This window comes from Rhinopithecus bieti, unplaced genomic scaffold (assembly GCF_001698545.2).
Source record: "Rhinopithecus bieti isolate Rb0 unplaced genomic scaffold, ASM169854v2 scaffold_82866, whole genome shotgun sequence".
NCBI lineage: Eukaryota > Metazoa > Chordata > Mammalia > Primates > Cercopithecidae > Rhinopithecus > Rhinopithecus bieti.
In genome coordinates this window covers 659,836-673,482 of record NW_016830476.1, presented here as the reverse complement: position 1 = coordinate 673,482, position 13,647 = coordinate 659,836, and the positions used below count along the sequence as shown (strand labels likewise).

Genomic DNA, 13,647 nt, shown 5'->3' with positions numbered 1-13,647 from the left:
CATTATTGTATTCAACTCATAATCTGTTTGATTTCAAAAGCCTAACCCTTTAATGGTGTGAATGGAAATGGTGCATAAGCTCATCTCAATCCTCTGATCCTGAAGTGTGGGATAGTCTGGAATCCAGGTTTTCATGCAAACAAAGAACACACGCCTAATATTCATTTCTGTCTTGGTGAGGAAGAAGTACTATGTCTCAGCTAGAATAGACAATGGTTTGATTCCTTAATCCATCTCAATGCTCAGTATTTTCCCAAAAGATCTTAAGATGTCCAAGCAGAAGCAGACACATATTTTTCTCCATCAATGCCAGTTGTCCGCTTAGCTGCATAGCATGTGTGACTGCTGAGATAAGCTGGAATGTGTTGATTCTCCCAGGGGGCTGGGAGAACAAAACAGCTCAGTGCACAGTCTGCACCCCACTTCTTCAGCCTAGTGACAGTATGATGCCAGAGCTTTGACATATGAGACAATGGCCATTTCACCCACACTCACGTTCAAGAGCACTAAGCATTTTTGCTCAGCTTTTCAGAGTTCCCAGAAAAATACAAAAATGCGATCTGTTTAAATCCAAGGCAACTTCAAAATAAACCTGAAGTGGGTTTTACTTTGTTTTTGCCCTTAAAAAGCAAAGCATTCCAGGGATATATTTAGTAGGCCCTCCATTTTGTAGTTAATTATAGCAGATATGTGTTTGTGTACCACTTACAAAAGAGGATGCTGCCTGCTTCTCTTCTACACCGTACCTTAATGCTCTGCTAATGCTCTGTAAGTACACACGAACAGCAATATAACGGTGCATTAACGTTTTGGCCAACAGTGCCTTCCTGGTCCAATTGCTGCTATTTCTTTTAAAAAAAAAAATTCATGGCATGCTCTTTAGTGTACAAAGCTTAACATCAATAAGAATGATTCCAGCCACCAAGTAATGAGAATATTTGAACACAAAGTTTATTTAAGGATAAAACACATTAAAAAGTATTTGGTTGATTTGTAAAAAGAGAAGGGATTGGGTTCAAGGGGGTAGGAGAGTGGGTGGGGTTCCCCAGGTCAGCAGTATCCCCAGTGGCCAAAGCTGCCATGGCAAGGTTGAAGGACACTGTGGGTGGAGAGCGCCTCATAGACAGAACGCATACATATCATAGATCAGACACTTCCAAACGCCAGCAAGATTCCTTAGAGGGAGTCAAACCTTCCAGTCATCACTTCAAAATCATTCCAACAGGCCCTCTCTCTGTAAAAAAACGTGATCCAGAAATAGCACTGGCTTGACAGATTTCTCTGGTCAGATTTCCAGTCAGATTTCTCTAACCAGAATTTTTTTCCTTTACTGGTTTTTCATGTGAACCAAAGTTTCTAGTGACAACTGTTTGGAAATTTTACATAAGAGATAAACTTTCCATAACTGACTTGTAGAAGCCCCGTTTCATATTCTGAAAGAGGAGCTTGGATGTTTGCTGGTTTCTGGACCTCAGACTGTTGGAGGCAGGTGAGATCATTTTGAGATGCTGGACACTTTCAAATAGGTTTTGACTTAAGGGCACACACTTTTTATCCTACAGGGAGTTGAAGTAAGTAAATTACAGTACTTTATATAGCAACTTTGATTTAATTATGAGATCGTGCCTGATTTATAGACAAAATGCCATAATGAAATCTGGATCATGACGAGAAGAAGCGTCCAGACTTGGAGTTCGACTGAAGAATTAGAGGCTGTAAACAGAGAGGAACACAGTAAGCCCTATGGGGAAAAAAAATACCTGTTTGATAGGGATGAGACATCTTTGCAGCACTCAGCTAAAGAAAGGAAACTTCATGGCCAAGAACCCATTTTACCCAAATGACCCTAAGGCAGCAAAGTAACAGAATTAACCCAATCTTTAAGAGAGTCCTACTTTGGGAGGCCAAGGCGGGAGGATCACGAGGATCACGAGGTCAGGAGTTTGAGACCAGCCTGATCAATATGGTGAAACCCATCTCTACTAAAAATACAAAAATTAGCCGGGCATGGTGGCGTGTGCCTGTAGTCCCAGTTACTCGGGAGGTTGAGTCAGGAGAATCGCTTGAACCCGGGAGGCAGAGGTTGCAGTGAGCTGAGACTCTGTCTCAGGGAAAAAAAAAAAAATTTCGTCTAAGTATCTCAGGGTGCCACTGCACTCCAGCCTGGGCGACAGAGCGAGATTCCATCTCAAAAAAGAAGAGAGTCCTGCCAACCTCATAAGAGGTCAGGGAAACCATGTGCTAAGGCTTGTTTCCTGGAGGAAGCATCCCAATCCCAACTTTAGCCCGAGTAGACTTGACAGCCAGATGTAGGCCAATATATGGTCCTTAAATGGCTGGATAACTTGTTTTTTAAATTACCTTTATATTCTAGGTGAAAAAGCAAGGTTTTTGTTGTTGTTGTTGTTTGTTTGTTTAATGGCCCTAGAATTCCTTGGGTATGTTCCCCATCTTTCCTCCTTAATTTCTGGAGTTCTTGAGGGAGAGCTGCTGACTGAGTGGGCTTCAAATCTGAATTTCTCCTTCTGGGGGTAAAGAACCTCCCGTGTCCCCTAGCTGCCTGCCCCAAGGTAGAAGAGCATCTACCTCTGCAGCTCTTGCCATCCTCCTGCAGGGTTCCTGTTACACAGCTGCAGAGAGGCCCGTCCACTCTGCTCGTGCAAATCTGCTCACACCCTCCATTGTCCTCACACCAGTCCAGCCCTACAAAAGAGCGGTTAGGAAGATTAACTACAGACAGTTCAACCCTTCCACTGGTATCGAAGGGCAAGGCTTTAAAAAGAGAGGAAGACAGGCCGGGTGCCGTGGCTCACGCCTGTAATCCCAGCACTTTGGGAAGCCAAGGTGGGTGGATCACGAGGTCAGGAGATGGAGACCATCCTGGCTAACACGGTGAAACCCTGTCTCTACTAAAATACAAAAAAATTAGCTGGGCATGGTGGCAGGCGCCTGTAGTCCCAGCTACTCGGGAGGCTGAGGCAGGAGAATGGCGTAAACCCGGGAGGAAAAGCTTGCAGTGATCCGAGATCGCACCACTGCACTCCAGCCTGGGAGACAGAGCGAGACTCAATTCCCCCCTACCCCCCACCCAAAAAAAGAGAAGGACAAAGAAAAGCTCAATGCCATTGTTGAATGTTTATAAGTCAATGAAAAGATGTCTTTAAGGAAGTGGGTGATGTTCTCAAACCGGTGTCCCCAACACCAGCCTCCTCATCCACTGGACCCACATCAGAGGTGAAACACGTCTGAGCCTTCAAATCCCATTGTTTTAATAATTTAGGGTGTGTTTTAGAGAACATACATACTTTTTCTCCTAATAGGTCCCACTGAAATGATCTGTTCTTTGGGTTCTTTTGTGTAATCTGTGGCAATCCTGGAATTTTGTGGGCAAGTCTGTAAGACAAAACACCAGGGGAAAAATTTCACACAATTAAGCTGGTAACTTATTCTTCACCATGTTTTCACCTCTAAAAGAGGCAGTGACTCTGGCCTCAAGCATTATTGCTGCTCAGATTAATTAGAACCAATGCATTCTTGATCATCGAATCCTCTGGGACTCTAGGCTGTGTGTTGAACAGAATTAAACACACTCTCCACACTGGAATTAGTACTTTTTCCTTTTTAAAAATCTCTCCTTCATTTCTGATGGATCCACACTGGAATGAGATTCAAAGAGGCTCCCTGCCCAGGAATAGGATTGCTGTATCTCATCAGGCACTAATGTATGCAGTATCATCTGTAAGTTACCCTGACCATAATTCACATCTTGATTCTGCAAACATGGTGTTAGCATAAAGCTGCAATGTTAAAGGCTAGGGGCCAGGTATCGGGTAATCAAATCGTAAGGACCCAGCCCGTAAGTGGTGGGGGTGGAAGCCTGGCACAGAAGAGATGACTGGTTTGCTGCTTCATCCCTCATCCCCTCCAGAGTCCTGATGTAGATCAAGTGAGCTGCAGGACACCTGGATACACTGTATCCTGAGCTCGAGAGTTTGGTTCTGCAGTGGAGTGGAACTTGGCCCGGTGGTCATTAGAGTCAGGCCGCCTGGCTCCTTGAGACTCTAGGGCAGTGGCTCTCAGCCAGACCAACTGGCAACATCCGGAGACATTTTGGGTGTTGAAACTGGGGGAAGGTGTGATTGGTACCCATGGGTAGAGGTGAGGAATGTTGCTAACATCCTACAACGCACAGAACAAAGAATTATTCCGTCCAAAATGTCAACAGTGCCGAGCTTTGAGAAACCCTAGTCTAGCGTTAAGCCCATGACTGGTTGACAATTAAGAGCTAGAAGAGTAAATAGATATATTTCCCCATGTTTTCTCTCACTGTCCCATCAAAGATGACTGTCCACCCCAAGCATCTATGAATGCTTCCAGTCAGGCCACCTGGCATTCACGATCCTCATGTTGGGAAACCGAGACAGTGAGAAATAAGGCTAAGCACTTTGTTTTCACACTCTCACTTACGATTTTACAGGAGTACTTTTCTGAGTCGCAGAGTGACACCGCACAGTGAAGGTGAACTTCGTCGTAATCCCCTATGAATTTAAAGACGGTGACGTGAAAGCGACAGGTCAGGGAGACTGCATTCTCCTCGATGCCGATGGTGTTATCTTTGATGTTCTGACACCTATTCAGAAAAAATAATGGAATCTTTGCTTCACATGTTTTCCTCTTACACTTTAATCCTCATCTTCATTTCAAAATTTCACTTTTCACATAAAACCGTCATAAGTGGCAGAAATGCCTTTACATTTGAAAGTGACCTCTGGACTGCCTGGGTTTGTCATTTATTATCACTCCCTCATATTTTCATAGTTTGTTTTGAAACATCAAACACCACCTCGAATTAGTATCCTAACTGCAACTAAAAACAAAACGACTGCAAGGACCACACTCACACACTCAATTTCCCCACGCTTCAGTTTCTCATTCTGCCCCCTCATAATGCTGTGTTTTACCGATAGCAATTTAATAAACACAAGATTCATTCTTCTTCTGTACTTTCTTCAGTTAATTATCAATGTTGGCAGGGGCCCCTGACGCAAACCCTGTTGGGAATACTTCCCACGTTAAAATAGGTAGGAGCTGGAGGGGAAAGACGACCGGTCAGGGTGAGTTGCAGAGTCGCTTTGATGGAGCTGTCACTTTTCTCAGCCCCCTTCCTTGTGGTATTGAGCCAAGAGACAACCCCAGCCAAGACATCTCTCAGGCACAGAGATCTGGCTTCAACTACGTATAGTTCCCCAAAGGCATCAGAGTCTCCTATAGTCCTGTGTCTTTTCACAGAATGTTTCCCCCGCCTGGAAGATCTTCCTGCTCTTTGTCCAATGCATCACTCCTGCCCTTTCTCCAACACCAGTTCTATGGCACCCTCTCCTTTATAAATGTTCCCTAGTCATGCCCGGACAAGGCACAAACAAATGGCCTTTCCTGGATTTGCCAACAGCCCTCTGTTGAAATCCATGAGCACAGAAACCAAGTCATATTCCTTACTGTGTCTCCACTGCACCACATGGCATGTGGCATGTATTTGAAAATTTTTGTCAGATGAATGATTGAGTGAGCGAATGGTGTTGCCACGGCCAAGACTGGCCCGTAGGAACCAAAAAGCTCTTTAAAATGATAACGATAAAAAGGGTGACTCTTTCTTATGATTCTTCTCCCTAGTCCATAGGATTAAATAGCTTAGCAATAAGGAAAATTAAAACTTGAAGTTATCCTTCAGCATTCCCACACATTTAGCCTTCCAGGCAAAATGCAAGTTGCTTTTTAAGGCAATAGTCCAATAGTCTCTTAAGTGCTTTGAAACAAAAACTTATATGCCATACTTTTTCTTGACACTGTTATTTATTTGGATAACCTGAACAGGCTCAAGGATTCTAAAGCGGTAATGGCTCTTCAGTCTTCACACAGACCTTCCCTCTTAACCACACCACCAATTCTCTCCCTGGGAGATGACTTGAAGTTTAGGTATCAGCAAAACTGAAGGAAGGGGCATAGCGAGGCAGAAATGGATGTCTGGGTGTCTTTCTTAGACTGAGCACAGACACTAAACACTAGAATCTTCTGTTAACAATGAAACATCTGCCCTTTCCTCTGTCTAGCACATGAAGAGAAAACAGAAGTGGCCTGCGTGTCCCCAGACTTACAAGCCACTTGTAGAAGCTGCTGCTGTCTCTGCCCTCCACACAGCTGGAGAGAAACAACTGACCCCCAAAATACTTTAGTGGACCCATTTTGCAGCTATTCATTAAGCATTGAACATCTGGTTTCCCTAAGTTTGCTGGAAAAAAACAATAACCACATCCCTCCAAGAAAGGTTAGGAGGACTGATGGATTCACCTACATAAAGAAGTCACTTCCCACCCAACCACGGTTTAATCTGAAGATGTTTATTCAGACAGACACTGGGGTAAGCTGAGATTTATGAATATGCTCCTTGGCTTGCTCTCCCTCTCTGGGTCAAGTCTTTTAAATACCATTTTAAAAATGTTAAAGGCTACCACGTCCTTCAAAGGAGACATAAGCCCTATAATCTGGATTTGCATTTGTAGAGTGTCTCATATATTAACCCTTTTACGTTGCAAAAGGAATACAATGAGAAGAGGAAGAAACATGAACAAAAGGATAATTGTGATGCTCACCCACTCATCTAGGCCTGAAGGACACCAAGAGTCACCACGTTCCTCTTTTGCCCTCTAAGGAGGATAAACACCAATTCAGAAATACAAATGCCTTAGTGAGGTCTTTGCTGAAAATTCCACAATACACCTCAGCAACCCATGCCACTCCCCACACCTGGTCACTTAGGGAGTCGGTGTGTCTTGAAACCTAAAAGGATTTCTTCTCTGCTCCTTGATAGTTGTGTGACCTTGAGTGAGCTCTGTGCCTAGTCTCTCTGAGCCTGTTTCATTTGTAAACTAGTGAATGTCTATTGTTTGTCTTCCCAGAACCACACCCGTCTTCTCTTGGGAAACCATGCCTCTTCCCCTCAACCATAAAGCTACTTACTGTATCCAAAGCACTCTCTGACCACCACAGGGGTGGGGGCTGACCAGGCCAGGCAAATTCAATGGTGTATATCCCTACCTGCCAAACAAAGGATAAGCAAGTGGTCCAGGATAGGCCTGGGATTCCCTGCACTGGAGTTAGAAGTGCTCTCTTCTCAGTGGTTACAATGCTATAAGAATGTGAGTCTAGGATTGCCAGTGTCTAACAAGGTCAATGAGAGAGAGAGAGAGAGAGACAGACAGAGAGAGAGAGAAGGGATAAAGCATGAGGAGAGTCTTGATAGCATCTGGCTCCCTGGATCCAATCATCTCTGAAGTCACATCCACTCCTGTGATTTGGTGTTATAACCATTAAATGCCTTGATTTTTGCATAAACTGGTTTGAATTGGTCTCTACCACTCAGAATTCTGATTAATACATTTACCTGCTTTAAGAATTATTGTAGGCTGGCTGGCATGGTAGGTCACACCTGTAATCCTAGGACTTTGGGAGGCAAAGATGGGAGGATCACTTGAGCCCAAGAGTGCAAGACCAGCCTGAACAACATAGGGAGACTAAGTCTCTACAAAAAATAGAGAAAATTCACCGGGCATGGTGGTGTGCGCCTGTAGTCCCCGCTACTCAGGAGGCTGAGGTGGGAGGATCACTTGAGCCCAGGACGCTGAGACCGCATTGAGCCGTGATCCTATCACCACACTCTAGCCTGGGGCCTGGGAAACAGAGTGAGACCGTGTCTCCCAGAAAAATTATTATGGGCTTCAAGATGGCTGGCTAGAGGCACCCAGAACTCGCCTCCCTCACAAAGATGGGCCAAAACAATAAACGGACTATCACAAGTTGAATAGAGCATCAAAGAAAACACACTGGGATTCAGCAAAAGAGGGACAGAGGATCTCTGAGGCATGAAAACTGAGGGAAACAAAGCAGTTGGCCCTGCTAGGGTCAGCTTGGAGCCAGGAGAAACTTCCCAATGTGGGAAAAGGTTAATTGAGAGATCCCCAGTGGTGCATATTCCACTGCAGACTTTGGTAATGCTAGCCATAGGAGAGCCATTTGGACCCTGAGACTCGTATAGGAAGCTACCTGGACTCCACCTAACAGTATTGTTCCAGAGAAGGCGTTCACACTGAATCGCACAGCCTCCAGCCCCCCAGACCCAAGCAGCTGCAGCATGGCGCCATGTTGAGAGCCCAGCCCCCGTCGGACTATATCTTGCCCTGGGGTCCAACTTCTCCACATCCCCTGGAGCCCCTGCTAACACCTACCGCTTCTGGGTCTACTCAAAAGGCTGCAGGGTTCACAACACTGGCTGAACTCAGTGGTGCAGCTGGTGTCCACAGCCCACTCTCACCCACACAGTGTCCTAACACCGCTGCGGACAACAGGTGATCCAGGTGCACCAGGGACGGCTGTCCAGGCCAGGGACTGACGCACAGCTCCCAGAACCCAAGACGCCAGCCTGCCTGCAGCTCTGCTGCACTGTCAGCACTCCTGCCACTTCCACAGCTATCAGGGCCCACCAGACATCCCATATACACCTTCCAGAGGGCCTGAGACTCAGCCACCAGGTGGCGTCATGAGGCCTGAGGACACGGCCTGCCCCACCCCCACACCACTGGTGCCCATGTATGGCCTGTCGCTGGATCTGGGGTTTGACTCATCCACCAGTCACCACTGGTTCCCCATAGCACGCTCTTCCAGCGGTCCTAAGGCAGCCCTGCACAATCTGTTACCCCACCACCCACTCGGGCAAAACCACGTTGTCGTTCTGGGGGGGATTTACCAACCTGCAACCCATCCACTAATACTGATGGCTGCAATGCCACCCATCAGGGGGGCCTGACAACAGAACCGCCCCACCCACTGCCAGTGCTCGCATGCACCATCAGGGGGCCTGGGGACCAGCCCACCCCTGTGCTCACACATGTCATCAAGGGATCTAAAGATAGGCCTGCCCTGCTTGCCACTCCCAGCACCCATGCACATCATCTGGGGGCTTACAGATTGCCCTGCCCTGTCTACCACTGCCAGCAACTACATTAAAATTTGCCTTTTGGGAACCTGAGGACAGGCCCACCCAGCCTGCCACCACTGTCAGAACTCAGCCGTGTGCCACCTGAGGACCTGAGGACTGGCCCACCGCCACCACCACTGGCACTCCCATGTGAGGCTTTGGGGCCTAAGAGTTGGGCCACTGCTGCTACTGCCATCACTGATGCCACATACACCACTTAGGGCCCGAGGACCCACCCACCCACCTGGCCCACTGCTACCACTGACCAAGGATTGGCCCACCTAGACCTACTACCATGAGTGCTTGTTAATGCCATCCAGGGGCCCAAAAGCTGGCATGCTGGCCTGCTATCACCACCACTGGTACCCAAGGACTGGCTCATCTGGCATCCCTGTCCCCAGCAAAGCCTCACCATATCCTCCACTAATAGCCTAAGTCACTGACTAACTCACAGACATGACTGATGCTGATTACAGCTGAAGAAATCATATGGAGACTACACTGCTGTGTCCACCCAGAATCAAAGCCAAAGTCAAACCCAACCAACACTATAGATACACCTACAGGAAAAACAACGTCCCTATAAAAGCCAGTCCATAAAATTGGAGAAGCAACTATGATACCAGATGCACAGAAACAAACATAAGGACGTAAGAAATATAAAAAAGCAAGGACACAATAAGGACACAATAAGAACACCATAATTCTCCAGTAACCAGGCACGGTGGCTCACGCCTGTAATCCCAGCACTTTGTGAGGCCAAGGTGGGTGGATCACCTGAGATTGGGAGTTCAGGACCAGCCTGACCAACATGGAGAAACCCCATCTCTACCAAAAGTACAAAAATTAGCCAGGCGTGGTGGCACGTGCTTGTAATTCCAGCTACTCAGGAGACTGAGGCAGGAGAATTGCTTGAACCCAGGAGGCAGAGGTTGCAATGAGCCGAGATTGTGCCACTGCACTCCAGCCTGGGCAACAAGAGCAAAACTCCATTTCAAGATATAAAAAATAAAACAAAATAATAATAATTCTCCAGCAACACATTCCAACCAGAAAGAAATCTATGAAATACCTGAGAAAGGATTCAATATAATGATATTAAAGAAGTTCAGTGAGACCCAGGAAAACACAATACGAAGAAATCAGAAAAACAATTCATGATCTGAGTGAGAAATTCAACAAAGAGACAAACAAAAAGAACCAAACAGAAATTCTGGAACTGAAGAATTCAATGAGTAAAACTGAAAAATACAGTCAACAGCTTCAACAATATGCTAGATCAAACAGAATAAAGAATTTTTTTGTTTTGAGATGGAGTCTTGCTCTGTTGCCAGGCTGGAGTGCAGTGGTGTGATCTGAGCTCACTGCAACCTCTGCCTCCTGAGTTCAAGTGATTCTCCTGCTTCAACCTCCTGAGTAGCTGGGACTACAGACACACGCCACCATGCCTGGCTAATTTTTTGTATTTTTAGTAGAGACAGGGTTTCACTGTGTTAACTAGGATGGTCTCGATCTCCTCACCTCATGATCGGCCTGCCTCGGCCTCTCAAAGTGCTGGGATTACAGGCATGAGCCACTGCACCTGGCCAGAATAAAGAATTCTTGAATACCGGTCTTTTGAAATAACTTAATCAGGCAAAAACAAACAAACAAACAAACAAAGGAATAAGAAAGAAAGAAGAAATTCTATGTGAAATATAATAAACTATAAAGTGACCAAATATTCTAATTTGGGGAGTTCCAGAAGGGCAAAAGATGTCCAAAGGCACAGAAAACCTATGTAATGAAATAATAACTAAAAACTTCCCAAGTCTTGCATGAGATATAAACATCTACATACAGGAAGCTCAAAGATCCCAAAGAGATTCAACCCAAAAATGTCTTCTCCAAGGCATATTATACTCAAAGTGACAAAAGCCAAAGACAGAATTCTAAAAACAGTGAAAGAAAAGCGCCAAGTTATAGATAATGGAACCCCATCAGACCAACAGCAGATCTCTCAGCAGAACTCTTACAGGATAGGACAGAATGCAAGGATATATTCAAAGTGCTGAAAGAAAGAAAATACCTGCTCATCAAGAATACTACACCCAAAGCTATCCTTCAAAAATGAAGAAAAAATAGTATTTCCCAGACAAGCAAAAACTGAGGGAATTCACCACCAGGCCAGCCCTACAAGAAAATTTAAGTATGTCCTACATTTGGAAGTGAAAGGTTGATATACGACATAATAAAAACACATAAAAGTGTAAAACTCAATGGTAGATCATACACACAAAAGAGAAAGAGAAGGAGTCAAATGTTACTACTACAGAAAGCCACCAAACCACAATAATAAATGATAAGAGAGAATGAAACAAAGGGTATACAAACACCCATAAAACAATAAACAAAATGACAGGAATAAGTTCTCACTTATCAGTAATAACCTTGAATGTAAGCAGATTAAATTCCCCACTTAAAAGATATAGACTGGCTGAACAGCTAAAAACAAACAAACAAACAAAAAACTCAAATATATGCTGCCTACAAGAAACTCACTTCACCTGTAAAAGACACACATAGACTGAAAGTAATGGGATGGAAAAAGATAAGTTGTGAAAAGCAAAACCAAAAGCAAGCAGGGGTAGCTATATTTGTATCAGATATAACAGACTTTAAGTCAAAGGCTGTAAAAAGAGACAAAGAAGATCATTACATAATGATGAAAGGATAAATTCAGCAAGAGGATACAACAATTCTAAATATATATCTATCCAACATCACAGCACCCAGATGTATAAAGCAAATATTATTAGATCTAAAGGGAGAGATAAATTCCAAAGTAATGAAAGTTGGGGAATTTAACATCCTACTCTCAACATTGGAAAGCAAATCAACAGAAAAATTTTATTTATATTGCACTTTACACCAAATGGACCTCACAGGCATTTACAGAACATTTTACCCAACAGCTGCAGAATACACATTTTTCTCATTAGTACACAGAATATTTTCCAAGATAGACCATATGTTAGGCCAAAACCAAGTCCTGACACATTTTAAAATTGAAATCATATCAACTATCTTCTTAGACCACAATGCAATAAAACTAGAAATCAATAACAAGAGAAATTTTGGACACTGAATAAATACTTAGAAATTAGGCAACATGCTCCTGAACAACCACTGGGTCAACGAATAAATTAAGAAGCAGATTTAAAAAATTTTTTTAAACAAGTGAAAATGGAAACAGAACATACCAAAACATGTGAGATACAACAAAAAACAGTGCTAAGAGGGAAATTTATTGCAATATACACCTACATCAAAAAAGTGGAAAATTAAATCCAAAATTAGTAGAAGGCAAAAAATAATAAAGATTAGGCCATAGCTAAATAAAGTAGAGACTAAAACAAGCAAAGAATCAATGAAATGTAAATTCATGTTTTAAAAAGATAACAAAATTGATAAAGCACTTGTTAGACTAACTTAAGGGGAAAAAAGACAGAAAACTCAAATTAAAATCAGAAATAAAAAAGAAGATAATACTACTGATAGCGCAGAAATACGAAGAATCATTACAGACTGTCATGAACAACTATACACTTTGTAAAACCTACAGAAAATGGATAGATTCTTGTACACATACAACCTACCAAGGTTGAACCAGGAAGAAATAGAAAACCTGAACAGACCAATATCTAATAACAAGATTGAATCAGGAACAAAATGTCTCTCAGCAAAGAAAAGTCCATAAAGACTAGTTGTCTTTACTGCTAAATTCTACCATACTTACAAAGAAGAACTAACACCAATGCTTCCTAAACTATTTCAAAAAAACTGAAGAGGAGGGAATTTGGGGATTCTTCCTAGCTCATTCTACAAGGCCAGCATTACCCTGATACCAAAACTAGACCTGGACACCACACACACACACACACACACACACACACACACACAACACACACTACAAGCCAATGTCTAAACATAGATGCAAAAATCCTCAATAAAATACTAGCAAACTGAATCCAACAACACATCAAAAAGATAATACACCATGATCAAGCAGGATTTATTCCAGGGATGCAAGAATGTTTCAATATATACAAATCAACAAATGTCATATATCACATAAAATGAACAATAAAACCATACAATTATCTCAATAGATGCACAAAAAGCATTTGATAAAATTCAACATCCCTTTGTGATAAAAATTCTCAAAATATTAGGAACAGAAGGAACATGCCTCAACATAATAAAAGCCATATATGACAAACCCATGGGTAATATCATACTAAATGAAGAAAAGCTGAAAGTACTGGAACAATTCATGGATTCTCATTCTCATCAATCTTATTAACATAGTACTAGAATTCCTAGCCAGTTCAATCAAGCAAGAGAAAAAAAAAAAAGACATCCAGGCTGGGCGCGGTGGCTCAAGCCTGTAATCCCAGCACTTTGGGAGGCCGAGGCGGGCAGATCACGAGGTCAGGAGATCGAGACCATCCTGGCTAACATGGTGAAACCCCGTCTCTACTAAAAATACAAAAAATTAGCCGGGCGTGGTGGCGGGTGCCTGTAGTCCCAGCTACTCGGGAGGCTGAGGCAGGAGAATGGTGTGAACCCGGGAGGCA

General features: G+C 43.7%; 1 protein-coding gene across 1 annotated transcript in view; it reads right to left on the bottom strand.

Moving 5' to 3' along the window:
- Positions 1–926: 926 nt before the first annotated feature.
- Positions 927–13,647, bottom strand: part of TECTA (tectorin alpha) — a 97,223-nt gene continuing 84,502 nt past the window's right edge. Inside the window, exons 23-26 of the mRNA XM_017865564.1 lie at positions 4,468–4,630; positions 3,306–3,393; positions 2,587–2,703; positions 927–1,713 (exon numbers count right to left, since the gene is read on the bottom strand). Coding sequence (XP_017721053.1) covers positions 1,613–1,713; positions 2,587–2,703; positions 3,306–3,393; positions 4,468–4,630 — 469 coding nt within the window. The 3' untranslated portion in view covers positions 927–1,612. The remainder of the gene's footprint in view (positions 1,714–2,586; positions 2,704–3,305; positions 3,394–4,467; positions 4,631–13,647) is intronic.